General features: G+C 38.8%; 1 protein-coding gene across 2 annotated transcripts in view; it reads right to left on the minus strand.

Moving 5' to 3' along the window:
- Window positions 1-17,125, minus strand: part of cstf1 (cleavage stimulation factor, 3' pre-RNA, subunit 1) — a 73,037-nt gene that overhangs the window by 15,302 nt on the left and 40,610 nt on the right. For both annotated transcript variants that reach the window (XM_073061467.1, XM_073061468.1), the window contains exons 4-5: window positions 9,547-9,744; window positions 4,450-4,840 (exon numbers count right to left, since the gene is read on the minus strand). In XM_073061467.1, coding sequence (XP_072917568.1) covers window positions 4,450-4,840; window positions 9,547-9,744 — 589 coding nt within the window. The remainder of the gene's footprint in view (window positions 1-4,449; window positions 4,841-9,546; window positions 9,745-17,125) is intronic.

Raw genomic sequence — 17,125 nt, forward strand, 5'->3', positions numbered from 1 at the left:
TATCAGGTCTGTCACCTGGTCTGGTTCATTCCCCAAGTCCATTACATTTTCTATAATAGTTGAACTCTCAACACTATATTTCAAGAATCCTCTTAGATGTATTGAAGAAATCTCACCCTGTCTAAGCCTGTTATATTGAAGAAGTTTCAGTTAATACTGGGAAAATCCTCCACTATGACAACCCTAAACAAGAGAAAATCTGCAGATGCTGGAAATCCAAGCAACACACACAAAATGCTGGAGGAACTTAATGGAAAAGAGTAAACAGTTAATGTTTCCACCCGAAACATCAACTCTTTACACTTTTCCATAGATGCTGCCTGGTCTGCTGAGTTCCTCCAGCATTTTGTGTGTATTACCATAACAACCCTGTTGTTTCCACACCTTTTCATAATCTGTCTATGTTCTATTCCCCCATCTCTTGTTGGCCTTTGCAGGGCTCATAGTATAAGATCATCAGTGTAATTGCACCTTTCTTAATTCAGAGCTCCACCAAACTGCCTCTGGGGGTGAGCCCTCCAGTGTGCTTTGTGAATACTGCTATGATATTCCCTCTTAAAAGATGAAATATGAAGGTAAGCTAAATCAATAATATAAAAAAGGGGTTAGCTAAAGTTTGTTCAGATATATAAAGAAAAAAAGAGAGGCATGAGTGGATATTGGGCTACTAGAAATTATGCTGGAGAGGTAGTAATGGGGAACAAAGAAATGGCAGACAAATTTAATAAATATTTTGCATCAGTCCTTACTGTGAAAAATACTAGCAGTAAGCCAGAAAAGAGTAAGTGCTTGGGAAGCTGAAAGGTCTTAAGCTAAAATAGGCACCTGGACCAGATGGACTTTCAGAACTATGGTTCTTAAAGGTAGCTAAAGGGATTATGGAGAAATTAATAGTCATCCTTCAAGAATCACTAGATTCTGGAATGGTTTCAGAAGACTAGAAAATTGCAAATGTCACTCCACTCTTTGAGAAGGGAGGGATGCAAAAGGCAGACAATTACAGACCAGTTATCCTGACTTCATTAGTTGGGAAGATGTTGGAGTCCATTATTAAGGTTGCAGTTTTAGGGTACTTGGAGGCACATGATAAAATAGGCCGGTCAGCATGGTTTCCTTAAGGGGAAATATTGCCTGACAAATCTGTTGGAATTCTTTTGAGGAAATTCAAAACTTCAAAAGTACATTTATTATCAAAGTATGTATAAACTGTACAGTCCTTGAGATTTGTTTGCTTACAGGGAGCCACAAAGCAAGAATTCTGAAAGAACCCAAATAAAAACAGGAAGACTAATATCCAATGCACAGAGAAAGAGAAAAAAAACACAAGCCATGCAAACAGAAGCAAGGAACAGCATTCCAAACCAAATTGAGTCCGTAGATCCAAATCCCTAGAGCAGCTGCCAGTAGGCCCAATGACTCTGTCTCAGTTCACCACATTAGCTGGGCAAATCACCTCAAAACTCACAGACATGAAACACAGCGGCCAGAGCAGTCTCAGCACCATGGAGAGAGAAATAAACATCACCTGAGAGTGAGCAAAATTGGCCTGATCCTCACTTCCAGTCCCAACACCCTGCCTTTCCAGTCTATCTAAGCTAGCATTTAAATTGTCCAAGCACCAGACCTTACCTCATAATAGGACGTGGGTCCTGCCGCAGTGATACGCTTCGGGCCTAGACCTCACCGCCCAGCAATATGCTCTGGGTCCAGACCTCACCGCCCAACCCAAAGAAATCCTTGACCTCTCTAAATTGGCTCAGCGCTTAGAGCAATCCAATCTCGCACCCATGTTATGTGGATGGGTATTGAAACTCTGCCTAAACTCCTCTCTGAACCGCCAACTCCATCTCGAACACATTACACTTTGAATTTGCAACACACCAGCAGGCTCATCCCTCAAGTCAGCTTTACCTCTTCATGGTTTGCAGATAGTTAACTACAATTTACCTCATAAAAAGTGTGATCAATGATGTTTTAGTTGTATTTCTTGCCTTTTGAACTACTGTTGCTCAGCTTCAGTAGTGCCATCTTAAACCAGAAGACCAAGCAGGATAGACAAAAGAGATCAGTAGATGTTTACTTGGATTTTCAGAAGACCTATGACAATGTGCCACATATGAAGGTGCTAAAAAAGATAAGAGCCCATGGTATTACAGGAAAGATACTGGCATGGATAGAAGATTAGCTGACTGGCAGGAGGCAAAGAGTGGAATAACCTCTGTTTGGCTGCCTGTGACTTGTGGCATTCTTCAAGGGTCAGTGTTAAGACTACTTCTTTTCATGTTATATATCAATGATTTGGATGATGGAATTGATGGCTTTGTGGCCAAATTTGCAGATGATACAAAATTAGGTGGAGAAGGTAATGTTGAGAAAGCAAGAGTCTGTAGAGTCTGGACAGGAGAATGGGTAAAGAAGTAGCAGATGGAATACAGTGTTTGGAGGTGATTGGTCATGCACTTTGATAGAAGGAATACAGGTGTAGACTATTTTTAAACGGAGAAAATTCAGAAATATGAAGTGCAAAGGAACTTGGGAGTCCTCATAGAGGATTCCCTAAAGGTTATCTTGCAGATATAGTTGAAAGTAAGAAAGGCAAATTAATTAGCATTAATTTTGAGAGCACTAGAACATGTAATGTTGAGGCTTTATAAGGCATAGGTCAGACTACTCTTGGAGGATTATGAGCACTTTTGGGCCTTTTATTTAAGAAAAGAAGTGCTGTCATTGGAAAGGGTCCAGAAGAAGTTCAAGAAAATGATCCCGGGAATGAGATGATTAATGTATGAGGAGTGTTTGATGACTCTGGGCCTGTACTTACTGGAGTTTAGAAGAACGGGGAGGTGGGGGAGGAGCCTCAATGAAACCTATTGAATAATGAAAGTCCTAGATAGAGTGGAAGTGGACAGTATGTTTCCTCTAGTGGGAGAAACATCGAAAACCTATAGCACGATACAGACACTTCAGTCCACAATGCTGTGCCGAACATGTACTTAATTTAAAAATTACCTAGGGTTGCCCATAGCCCTCTATTTTTCTAAGCTCCATGTACCTATCCAGGAGTCTCTTAAAAGACCCTATCGTATCCGCCTCCACCAGTTGCTGGCAGCCCATTCCACGCACTCAATACTCTCTGCGTAAAAAAAACTTACCCCTGACATCCCCTCTGTACCTACTTCCACGCACCTTAAAACCGTGCCCTATTGCGTTAAGCCATTTCAGTCCTTGGAAAAAGCCTCTGACTATCCACACGATCAATGCCTCTCGGCATTTTATACACCTCTATCAGGTCACCTCTCATCCTCCATCACTTCAAGGAGAAAAGGCCAAGTTCACTCAACCTATTCTCGTAAGGCATGCTCCCCAATCCAGGCAATATGCTTGTCAATCTCCTCTGCACTTTTTCTACAGTTTCCACATCTTTCCTGTAGTGAGGTGACCAGAACTGAGCATGGTACTCCAAGTGGGCTCTGACCAGGGTCCCATTTAGCTGCAATATTACCTCTCGGCTCTTAAACTCAATCGTACGGTTGATGAAGGCCAATACACCATATGCCTTCTTAAGCAGTCAACCTGCGCAGCAGCTTTGCGTGTCCTACAGACACGGACCCCAAGATTCCTCTGATCCTCCACATTGTAAAAGTTTTATCAGAGTTTAGGTCTAGAGGACACTGCCTCAAAATAGAAGGATGTCCCTTTAGAACAGAGATGAGGAGGAATTTTTTTAGCCCAAGGGTGGTGAATCTGTGGAATTCAATGCCACAGATGGTTGTAAAGGTAAAGACATTGGGTATATTCAAAGCAGAGGTTGGTAGGTTCTTGATTAGAAAGGGTGTCAAAGGTTATGGGAAGAAGGTATAAGAACTGGATTGAGAGGGATAACAGATTACCCATGATTGAATGGCGGAGCAAACTCGATGGGCCAACGGCCTAATTCTGCTCTTATGTTTTATAGTCTTATCAGCAGTCCAACCTCTCCATATATTTAACATTTAGCCCAGGAATATTGAGCTGCTGATCCCATTCCTCACACATCTAGTTCCCTGTAATAGCAACAGCATAATGAAGCATAATCTCCCTACTTTTCCATTCAATACCTCTTGCAAAAAGTGAGAATATTTCGGGAGCTTTCCTAATTAATTGCTGTACCCGCATTCAAACATTTTGTATAACGTGTACCAGGTTATCTGGACCTACATTTTACAGTACTACAAGTTTTCATTATTTAATAATGCTTTTCATCTCATTTTCCCACAATACACTTCATTTACTAGATCTTTGCTTTCACTTAATCTACCCATATTTTTGTAGTTGTTTTTTGTCCTCTGCATGATATAAAAAAGAGAAAGGAAATTGTCTATTATCGACATGAAAGTCTGCTGAAAATGAGATGCACAGCAAGTGGTGGAAGGCCATGCAGTTAAACTGCAGTTCAGTTAGCTCTCTTACCAGTATATTTGACCATTGTGCGTCCAGTTGATATTTCCCATAGTTTCACGATAGAATCCTTTCCACTTGACAAAACATACTTAGAATTTCTTGAGAACATAATGGAGCACACCTCCGCACCATCGTGGGCTTTCTCGTAAGTTGTGATGCAGCGGTTTGATACACCATCCCAGAGTTTGATGTTGCCATCTTTACTGCAAGTGACGTATGTATTGGCACTGGGATTGTAGCTCACAGCACAGATGGCATCTTTATGCTGATCACGGGGATTGCTTGACACAAAGCACTGAAAGGTGTTGACATCATACAATCGCAGAGTGGGATGCTGTGTTCCCACAAGAATGTAATCTCCAGAAGGATGAAAAGAGATAGAGCGCAGCATCTCCGCTTCCTAAAAAAAATAAAAAGCAAGCTGTGGAGATCATTGATAGACAATTACATAAACCCACACAGACTCCTTCCAATTTCTTTCTCTTAAATGCACCAAGTGAAATGTTGTACTTTTTAAATCAATATGAAATAAAATTTGAAAGCTGGAAGTAACAAGATCAAGATCACCTGTGGAGAAAAGGACAGAGTTAATGTTTCATCTAAATTTGCAAATGATCATTGGCTGGGCATTGAAATGAATAGCTTAAAATGTTCAGGGACTAGACAGAAGTTTCCAACACAGAAATCATCCAAATGGATTGCTGCCAAATGTGGAGCTGAAATTCACCAAAATTCATTGACGTTGTAAGGAAGATCAACAAGGACCGCGCCAACCCATTGGCACTTACGTGAACGCACATGTCATAACAAGCTGCTCTAATTTATTTTAACTTCATCCCACACCGTACACTTGACCTACACCCCCGTACAGCGTACAACCTACTGCACACTCTCTACGGTCAACTAGACAGCGGCACACACCAGCTAGCCGCCTGTCATCTAAGAAACGAATCTGTCATCTAAGCGAATTGTTACCAGCAGTACGTCACGGACCCTAAACCAAGAACAACATGGCCTGCACGAAAAAGCACAAAGTCGACCAGGAAAACCATCAGTTCAAATCTGACTGGACTGATCAGTTTTGTTTTATTTTACCAAACCATGCCAATGCTAAACTGACATGCTTAATATGCATGCAGTCCGTAGCTGTCTGCAAATCAAAAAATCTAAAGCGGCACTTCAACACTATGCATGCTGCCAGTTTTAATGCCAACTACCCTGCAAAATCAGATCAACGCAAACAAAAAATTGCAAATATGATAACATCATACAAGCACTCTGTTTCTGTCTGTTAAGTCAACATTTGCACAAGAGAGTGCAACAGCTGCATCACTGCATGTGTCATGGAATCTTGCCAAAGCTAAGAAGTCATTCGTTCATGCTGAGCCGATTAAAACATGTGCCATTGATATGATTGGCGAAGTTTTAAGTCACGATGAGAAAACCAAGAAAATGGTTGTGGAGCTATTAAAAACGGTGCCATTGTCGGCTAACACGGCAACAAGAAGAGTAGAAGTTTTAGCGGAGGAATGTTTTTCCAATCTACTCACCAATTTGGAGAAAGCAGAAGTCATATCACTAGCCATAGACTCGTCCTGTGACCGAACCGATATGGAAGAGCTATCTGTGTTTCCAAGATTTTTTGATGGGAAGACCTTTCGAGAAGAGCTACTTTGTTTGCTTCCTCTGCCTGGGCGCACAACTGGGGAAATAATTTTTAATGAATTGCCACAGTTCTTTGAGAAGAATGGCTTGTATGTGAGAAAAATTATGTCTGTTGTCACCGATGGGGCTCCGTCAATGGTGGGACAACACAAGGGCTTGGTAAGCAGGTCTGCCACTGTAAACCCAGCACTCTTGGCATTTCATTGCATTATTCACAAATCAGTGTTGTGCGCTAAACTATGTGGGGAAATGAAAGAGGCGATGGATACTGTGACAAGACTGGTAAATTTCGTTCGTGAGAGTTCTAGTCTGCAACATCACCTTTTCAGAGCATTGCTGGAGGAAATGTCAGCAGAACCCAAAATCTTTTGCTGCATAATGATGTTCACTGGCTGAGCAAAGGCCATGTGTTGGAGAGGGTGTGCGACCTACTCAATAGCTTGTGTCATTTTTATCCAGCCTGCACAGCCAAAAAGCCCAAGGATTTAAGAAGTTTTTAAGTGACAACAAGGTGATGGCACATGCTCTTTTTTTGTGTGACATCATGTCTCATCTAAATCAACTTAATCTGCAATTACAAGGCAACAACCACACTGTTGTAGACATGTACGAGGCGATTGAAGCTTTCCGGTCAGAGCGGAACCGTTTGGAGAGAGACATTCAGAGGAGAAAGTTGCACTTTCCACATCTACGGGAGCATTGCAAGAAGAACGAAATGCGGGAGGATCCAGTGATGAAGGATTTCATGACGAGCCTGGCCGAAAACTTCAGGGAACGATTTAAAAGCTCCCCTAAACTCTCAGGTGACATCCTCCTCTTCCTGAGACAGCCGTTCTCCGTTTCTGCTGACGGCCAGTGGACTGTAGAGGCCAAAAGGGTGGTGCCTTCCATAGATGAGGCAACTCTTCAGATGGAGGTCTTGGAAATGGGAACATCTGATTTGCTCAAAGCACAACACAAGGATGTTGGGGTGAGTGACTTTTGGATCAATGTGGTACCCAAGCTCAATTCAAAAACACGAGAGTTATTGCAATGCTCCTACTCACAATGTTCCCCTCCACGTACGTACGTGAGTCATCGTTTTCTTCAATGAAATCTATCAAGAACCAGGACAGAAACAGACTCTCCAATGCACATCTTGGCCAGTCCCTCACAATTGCCAAAACAGAATACAGGCCCAACATTAGAAGGATTGCCTCATCCCGTCACTGTCAGTTCTCTCACTGATTGGTGAGTGAATCAATTTATCTTTGTCCATTTGTCAATCTTATCATGGTATAATAATATTACAACAACAATAATATTGATAATTTCATTTATAGCTAAACTTCATACTTCAAATGCTACATAGCTTAATTAAAAAGAACAAATAGATTAAATGAGAGAACAGAAACAGTGGAAAAAGCAGTACTACAAAAACTCTTTATGTGGAAGAGAAGTGATGAAGACCACCATGCTTAGTGTGCGCTTAGTGTCCTAGATGTGATCTCAATGTGACAGCTGACAGTTGTGATAGCTAGAGTCACAATTAAATGGTTGGTTTTGGACTTATTTTGTTTCAGGAGTGCATTTTTTTCTTGTGTGACCCACAACACAGGCTTTGAGAATCCCAGGCCTAAATTATTACTACCATTACTACTACTAATAATAATAATAATGGTAATAGCAGCAGCAACAACATCTGCCCATAAAACAACTTACTGGTGCAATGAAAAAAAAAACCCTGGATGTTTTGGCCCTTGGCTTGGCATGCTTGACATAATTTGGCCCTTGTGGAAAACTAATTGGGGAACCCTGGTGTACCATAACCGCAGTGTTAAAAACTGAAAAATGATAAAACCAGAAAGCATGTTCAGCATCAAATGGGGTACAGTTGCTTCCAGCTTGCTCAACCATCTGAAGTTATCTCTGTGAATTTCTCTTGACTACTGACTAAACTGCGAGAGCCATCTCATGGATGAAATGAACGACAGCCTGATTGTTGTCAACAACATCCCAAATTGTTCCGTCATATTCCTGTCTCAAAGACAGGACAAACTCCTCAGAGGTGACATTACACTGGTACACCATTGGAAGGGAGTAATCCTGGAAGTCCTCAATACATTCCAAATCCCACAAAACTTTATGAACCAAATCTAATAATTACAAGGAAACACCCTGATTAGCATCAACCATCCTTTCTCAGCTGAAGAATTAATGTTCCTGCAAGTTGAACATCAACTCAAAGAAGAAACACAGAACATGGTCTGGATGAAGGACCTCAATAGCCATCACAAGTGGGTCAGCAGCACCAACATGGACATTGCTGGCTGAGACCCAAATAACAGCTTTCCAACGAGGTCTGCAGCAGCTAATATGTGAACCATTTCCAAACATTTACTTCAAACTGTACTATTTTGAATCAATCGAATTTTGAACATGCTTTTGTCCACAACAGCATTCGCAAGATGATGACCATGGAGCTTTGGAAGAGGCATCTTCATGCCGAGGGCACATTCTATCATGACGTGTGGCACCATCATTGTGCTAAAAACATACACAAAGCAGATTTGCACCTCAGAACTGGGCATCTGAGTCACTGTGGACCAACAGCAACATCACAACCGGTTACCTCAGGTCCTGATGGATGTAATTAAGCCGGGGGATCAACTGCGGTTTAAGGAGACCTGAAGGCAAGCTGGGAGTGACACCAGGGATGCCGAAAAACAAAATGGCAACCTAGTGAACCCATATTAAAGGAATATATTCTTACTAAACAGTAAGTAATTGACTAAGTGAGCTCACAATAAACAGAGCAGATAAAAGCTCTATTGTTCTGCTAAGTATTTTCATGAGTACTGGACAATTAATTAAAGGAATGAAGTAACTTCAAAAACATCCCAATTCTAAACAATAGTAGGACACATAACTATTATGCTGTGTTGGAAATCTATCAGTGCTGTTGCATTGTCACCATGTTGAAACACTCCTCAGCACTGACATGTTACCATCACCAGAAATACTGCAGTGGTCTGACCATCTTCTCTAGGACAATTAAAGGTGGAGAATAAATGCTGCATTTGTGATATCCACATTCTGAAAATGAAAAATAAAACTACCACCTGCAAATTTAAAGTTATGAAACCGCATGTTCATTTGTTCACAGGAGCATCTAGAGCTTAAAAAGCAAGAGTTATATTGAAATTCATTGCTATCAATCACCAAAAGCAGCAAGGCCCCATGAACAGAAAATAATTAAGTAGCAAATAATTTCACTTTGATAATAGAGAAAGAAATTTAGCTGGAAACCTGGGAATACCACACCATATATTTTTAAATGTCTTTTATATCCATTTAAAAACAAACCTTAGTTTAATAAAAAACAAGACTTAGTGCAAAGTCTTTTCTCATTGTGGGACTTGAATCCAAATCACAATAGAGGCAACAATGAACTTCTCTTACCTGAAGATACTTGAATGCTCTTTTGGCAGAAGGTTTGGAATAATCAAAAAGTTTCAGTGTGTAATCCTTTGACCCCGATGCTAATATCTGTTCTGTAGGGTGGAAAGCAAGGCACGTAACCTCATCCACATGATCATAAAGCGTGCGAATTACAGGATGATTCTCCATGTTTTGCTGTGCTGTCTCATTCATCATCACCTGATTAAAACAAGTAAAATATTACATTACAAAATTTTCTCATGTAATTAAATAACATGTTTTGCTGTTGTCTATTCCTGTATAGTCTGCATGCAGTAATGCATCATATGAAATTGTGTAATCCAGTATCTATGCACCAAACTACAGGCAATAACTTCTCACAGCTAAATTAAAAAGAAGCCTTCAAAAACTCATTCAGAATATCAGACCGACTGGGCCCTGTTGGCAGCCGACAGAGTAACATCATTTTAGATTGCTCCTACCCTATTTACTTTACTTACTTTACTTTATTGTCACCAAACAATTGATACTAGAGCATACAATCATCACAGTGATATTTGATTCTGCACTTCATGCTCCCTGGAATACAAATCAAAGTAAATATAATTTAAAAAATTAAATAATCAATCATAATTAGAAAATAGAAAAGGAAAAGTAAAGTAGAGCAAAAAGAAACTGAGGTCCAGATATTTGGAAAAGACGGCTCAGATCCGGGTCAGGATCCGTTCAGCAGTCTTATCACAGTTGGAAAGAAGCTGTTCCCAAATCTGGCCGTACGAATCTTCAAGCTCCTGAACCTTCTCCCAGAGGGAAGAAGGACGAAAACTGTGTTGGCTGGGTGGGTCGTGTCCTTGATTATCCTGGCAGCACTGCTCTGACAGAGTGCAGTGTAAAGTGAGTCCAAGGATGGAGGATTGGTTTATGTGATGTGCTGGGCTATGTTCAGATTCAGATTCAGTTTATTGTCATTTAGAAACCACAAATGCAATGCAGTTTAAAAAATGAGACAACGTTCCTCCAGAATGATATCACAAAAGCATATGACAAAACAGACTACACCAGAAAATCCACATAACGTTTGGCAATCCCCAATCCAGAGTCCGGAGAGGCTGCTGCATATTAATATCGCACTACCGTCTTAGCGTGTTCCCCGGAAAGGAGCTCCAAATCCACCGGACAAACAAGACCAAAAACTAAAGCTACAAGACCTGCAAAAAACCACATAGTTACAACTTATAGTTACAACAGTGCAAACAATAGCATAATTGATTAAAAAAAAACAGACCATGGGCACAGTAAAAATAGTCCAAAGATGTTAAAGGACTATAAGTTCAAAAGAAATCACCACACAGTTTCCATAAGTCCCCAGGGTCCCGACAGACTCGCCATCCCACGCCGGCGGCAGAAGGGAATACTCCCGCTATGGACTTCCATGGCGTCGCCCGACTCAGCCTTGCAGACGCAGCACACACCGAAAGCAACCTGACCGCAGCAGACTCCGAGTCCGTCAAATCTCCGAGCCGACGACCATCCCCTCCGCCACAGCTTCTCCGAACACCATCCTCTGCCAAGCGTACTAAGACGGCCCTGCCAACGGCCATCGGCAACGCGACCCCGAGGATCGGGGGCCTGTTCTTCCCAGCAGAGTCCCGGACCTCACAGCAGCAGCAGCAACGAAGGTGGTCTTCCTGGAGATTTCCCGATGTTCCTCCGTGCTCCCACGTCTGTTTTCAATCAATTATGATTGCGCACGGCACCCCACTTCACAAATAACAGATAATCAGCTCCGGAGTGGCCGCTGCAAGCTGCGTCACGCTGCCATCTAGGAAAAGGTTCACGTTCTTCTGCAGCTTCTTCCGGTCTCTTGGACAGGACAACTTCCATACTAGGTTGTGATGCACCTTAGAAGAATGCTTTCTACAATGCATCTATAAAAATTACTGAGGGTTTTAGGGAACGGGCCATGGGTGTACAGTGAGTACAGCGGGGGCTGAGTACACAGCCTTGTGGGGCACCGGTGCTCAGAGTGATTGCAGAAGAGAGCTTATCCCCTATTTTACAGCCTGGGTCCTGTCTGTGAGGAAGTTGAAGATCCAGCTGCATATCTGAGTGCTAAGACCCAGGTTTACTTTATTGTCTCCTACCAGTTTTTTTTAAACCTTATTATAATACTTTGATACTGTTCTACTATGGCTGGGAAAAGAACAAAAGATTTTGCAAAAGAAAGAGAAAGAGAAGATGAATCCCCAGTCACTTTTGATTCAATCAGTGACTTCCTTAAACGGCAGAAATTGGAAACAATCCAACAAACTTTAACTGAGCATGAGATCCAAATTCAGGAAAATAAAGTTGGTGACCCTTGAAGAGGATGTTGAAGATACAATTAAACTCTACAAAGAGTTATCCTTATCCAATGAAAAAATGATGAAAAGGATTATCAGTCTAGAAAATAGAAACAGGAGAAACAACTTGCAAATTCTGGGTCTTGAAGAATCAATTGAAGATGTTGACCCTACCAAGTTCTTTGAAAACTTTCTGAAACAGTTATTGCCTGTTTTATTCACTTCTGGGCCGAAGCTCGATCGAGCATATTGCTCACTGACTTCGAAGCCTTTGTCGTCAGCAGCAAGACACAGGTCAGTCATTCTAAGTTTTCATGAATTTCATATTAAGGACCTTTTAATTCACCATACGCATCGACTAAGAATAACCGATTTCCATGGTTACAAGGTCAAATTTGTGGAAGACTATTCGCCTGAAGTTATGGCTGAACGTATGAAATATAAAGAAGTCGGAACTTTACAATAAAGGATTTAAACCATCCCTTCAGTTTCCCACCCGACTGAGTATTGTTTTGAAGAACGGATTGCAAAGAAGAATAAAGTCGGTTGAAGACACACATATTTGATCAATTTTTTCTTCTGTTAATATGAATTTGAAATAAGGTTTCAATAAGCTTACGTTTTGACTGTTAATATACTGTCTTTTGTTTTTTTTGATACTTTTTTATTATATCCCTTTTTGAGGCTTTATTTTAATATAGTTTTCTTTGAATTTGTTTAAATTGACCCCTTTATATTTTTGAATACTGAGATATTTTTCTTTTTATGTTGTGTCTTGGTAGGGACATAATTAACCTCGAAGGACCGGAGTTTCTGTCAACAGGATTTTTTGGGGAGGGAACTTCGTTGTTAGCTCACTGACTGTCTATTGGTCAGCCTTCTTGCTTTGGGTGGGGGAGGGGCTAGGGTCTATTTCTTTCTGGGAGCTGTGTTGGGTTGATTATATGATTGCCTATTTGACTACTTTACCTTACAATTCGCTTTCTAGTTTTAATAACTTATGGTCAGATCTTTTAATTACATGATGATTTGTATTTAAAATGGTTTGAAATATTAACTTATTTAGTTTGAACATGAAAGGGCTGAATTACCCCATTAAACAGAACAAAGCGTTTGCTAAAATTAAAAAATTAAAAGCATCCATTATTTTCTTACAAGAAACGGACATACACAGCTGTGATAGTTTATGTTTTTTTACTCAATGGAAGGGTATGCAATTCCAATCTTTGCTTAATGCTAAATCACGTGGCGTTTCGATTTTTGTAGATAATACAGAATCCTTTGTTCAGCATAAAGTTGTTTCCGGTCCTAATGGTCGATTTGTTATTGTATCAGAGATTTTAGACAATAATTTGATTGATTTTGCTAATGTTATATGCCCCCAACATAGACGATCCAGGATTTTTTGAACGCCTATTTTCATATTTGCCAAATTTGTGTACTTACTCTCTTATAATGGGAGATTTTAACTGCTGGTTAGATCCAGTATTAGATCGCTTATCTGTCAAACCAGCCACACTCAATAAATCAGCTTTGTTTATCCAATCCTTTCTAACTAAATGTAGTATAGTTGATGCTTGGCGTTTTCTTCATCCGACAGACGGAGTATTCTTTTTTCTCTCATGTCCATCATGCCTGTACTTCTATCTCTAAATCTTCCTGGTCCTATCCCTGTAAGTAGATTTGGCGATTTAACTCTGCTATCCGATGAAGACTTTTTAAAATTTATGAAGAATCAAATTACTCTTTTTTTGAAGAAAACACGTTGGAAGAGATGTCTAGTCTTATTACATGGGATACTTTTAAAGCATATACCCGGGGTCAAATTATTTCTTATACAGCAAATATCATTAAAAAAGCTAACAAAGAGAGAAACAAACTAGCTAATCAGTTAAAACAACTGGATCATCACTATGCTTCGGTACCTGATCCTGAAACATATAAGAGACGTATTGAAACCAAAACTAAATATTATCTCCTTTTAACATATCCAATTGAAAGCCAGCTATTAAAAGATAGAAGTCAATTTTATATTCACAGAAATTAAACTGGTAAGCTACTAGCCAATCAACTGAAGCCATTTATAGCCAAGCGGCAAATTAAAGAAATACGTAAAATCAATGGGGATATGACAACTGATCACTTTGAAATTAATGACACTTTCGGGGAATTTTATTCCAAATTGTATAGTTCTGACTCTGTTAATGATAATACTGCAATGAATAATTTTTTAGATCAATTAAATATTCCTAAACTTTCGATAGATGATCGTAGGCAATTAGATCTACCCATTTCCCAGGAGGAAATTGCTCAGGCTATTCAAGAATTGCATTCTGGGAAATCCCCAAGACCCGATGGATTCTCCAGAGAGTTTTAAGGCTTTTTCCTCCTTGCTTATACCACACTTATGTTCAACCCTTACAGATTCCTTCAAGGTAGGAAGATTACCGTAGTCTTTTTACGAAGCTTCCATTTCGCTTATTCTCAAGAAGAATAAGAATCCTACTGAATGCTCTTCATATAGACCTATCTCTTTACTCAGTTATGATACTAAAATTTTATCTAAAGTATTGGTTCATTGACTTGATAAAATTGTATCTTCTATAGTTTCGGATGTTCAGGCAGCATTTATCAAAAATTGATATTCCCATTTTAATATACGGCATTTGTTAAATGTTATGCATGCTCCATCTAAGGAAATATCGGAATGTGTGATGTCTTTGGATGCAGAGAAGGCCTTTGACAGAGTTGAATGGAATTATCTTTATACATCCTTAGAAAAATTTAATTTTGGACTTAATTTTATTCACTGGATTAAATTACTTTACTAATTTCCCTCCACTCGGGTTCTAAGTAATCTTCAGAATTCTAAGCCCTTTAAACTCCAACGTGGAACTAGACACAGTTGTCCTTTGAGCCCTCTGCTTTTGATTTGGCATTAGAACCCTTAGCAATTGCTTTTTGAGAGTCTAAAGAGATTACTGGTATTTTAAGGAGAGGTAATAGCCATAAAGCGTCGCTCTATGCTGATGACTTATTGCTTTTTATATCTAATGTTACAACCTCTACCATTTGTGTTCCGTCTACTGACTAATTTTAATCAGTTCTCAGGATATAAATTATATTTACTTAAGAGTGAACTATTTCCTTGAAACAATTTAATACCAACTGATATTAACCTTCCTTTTAAAATTTTAAGAAAACAATTTACATATTTAGGAGTAACAATTATCAAAAATTATAAAGATTTATTTAAGGAAAAAATTTTTAACTTTAATGAATTATGTTAAAAAAACTTTCTAATTGGTCGCCTCTCTCTTTATTACTGATCAGCCAAATTAATTCTATTAAAATGAATATCTTAGCTAAATTTATATAACTTTTTTAAGCTGTGCCTGTTTTTATTCCTAAATCTTTTTTTGACTCTTTGGATTCAATTCTTTCTTCCTATATACAGAAGAATAAAAAAACCTTGAATAAATAAAGCTCACCTTCAAAAAACCAAACAGAATGGAGGCTTTGTCTTACCCAATTTTAGATTATATTATTGGGCAGTTAACATATGAAATATTACATTCTGGTTATATTACATTTGCCATGAGAATTGCCCTATATGGGTTTCTTTGTAAGTCAACTCTGTTATGCAATTTTCCATTATTTCTTTACTTGGATCCTCACTTCCTTTATCTTTAAATAAACTACCGGTAACTGACAATGTGGTGGTCAAACATACTTTGAGGATTTGGTTACAGTTTAGAAAACATTTTGGTTTATTGAGATTATCCCTCTCGAGTCCCATCTTTTCTAATTGTTTTTTAAAACCATCTTTATTTGACCTATCTTTTAAAGAATGGGATAGATTGGGTATTAAATTATTTCAGGATTTGTTTGATGGAGGGAATCTCTTCTCTTTTGCGCAACTTTCAACAAAATTTAACCTTTCCAATACTCACTTTTTTTGATACTTACAGATTAGAGATATTTTAAGATCCCAACTACATACATTTCCTACAAGTCCAGATAAGAATATAACAGATACAATTTTTAATCTGAAACCCTTTGACAACGGTTCAATATCTTACATTTATGGTCTGCTGTTGGGACTGAAAAAGGCCTCTTTAGATAAAATTAAAGGAGACTGGGAAAAGGATTTACAGATTTTCGTATCTGAAGAGAGCTGGAAGAGTATTTTTAAATTGATAAATTCTTCATCATTATGTGCTCATCATTCTTTATTACAATTCAAAGTGGTACATAGTGTTCATATGTCTAAAGACAAGCTCTCTTGTTTCTACGCAGATATTTCCCCTTACTGTGACAGATGCACTAATGGAGTGGCCACACTAATTCATATGTTTTGGATATGTCCAAACCTTGAAAAATTTTGGAAAGATGTATTTTAAACTTTTACTGTACTTTTCAATGTTAGTTTTAAGCCCAATCCCTTGACTGCCATGTTTGGTATTGTTGAGGATAGTATTACAAAACTGAAGCCATCTAATTTGCGGGTATTGGCCTTTATGTCTCCTATGGCCAGGAGGGTGATCTTGCTCAAGTGGAAGGAGGCTGCCCCACCCACTCATGTTCAATGGCTATCTGAAATTATGTTGTGCCTTGATCTAGAGAAGATTTGTTGTTCAATTTCTGATTCTAAACATGATTTTCTAATGTTATGGGGACCCTCTGAGTTATTTTCATAACCTTTGAACTGTTATTAAAGTATGGATCTGAGCCTTTATTAATATAATATTATATGGGTTTTTTTCACCAACCAGCTCATTTTGGTAGTGGGGGTAGATTTTTTTAATAAAATACAATTCATTTCATTTCATAATTCAATCTTTTTTTCCTACATGATTGATTTGGAATATGGAATACTGTGATCATATTACTGTGATTTAAATGTAATGTAATTTGTATTACTTGTATCCTTATGAATTTTGTATTTGTATTCATGCAATTTATATAATATTAAAAAATATTGAAAGAGAATATCAGACCAAATTAATTATGAGAGGGAGGGAGTGCACATATACTTGTATTCTGGTTAATTGGAACACATTGGGACCAGTGCATTTTGGCCCAATTAAGCAGCTGTCCTAATTAGCCAGTTACTTGGAAATAGTTTAAAAAAGTGTAAAAAAGACAAACTGAGCAACAAATTATGTATCTAAATGAAATACAGAAAAAATTAGAACACTACTAATACTACTACAGTACCGTAAAACTGTGTATTAGTTCTTAATAGTTATTGACGG

This window comes from Hemitrygon akajei, chromosome 11, assembly GCF_048418815.1.
Source record: "Hemitrygon akajei chromosome 11, sHemAka1.3, whole genome shotgun sequence".
Lineage (NCBI taxonomy): Eukaryota > Metazoa > Chordata > Chondrichthyes > Myliobatiformes > Dasyatidae > Hemitrygon > Hemitrygon akajei.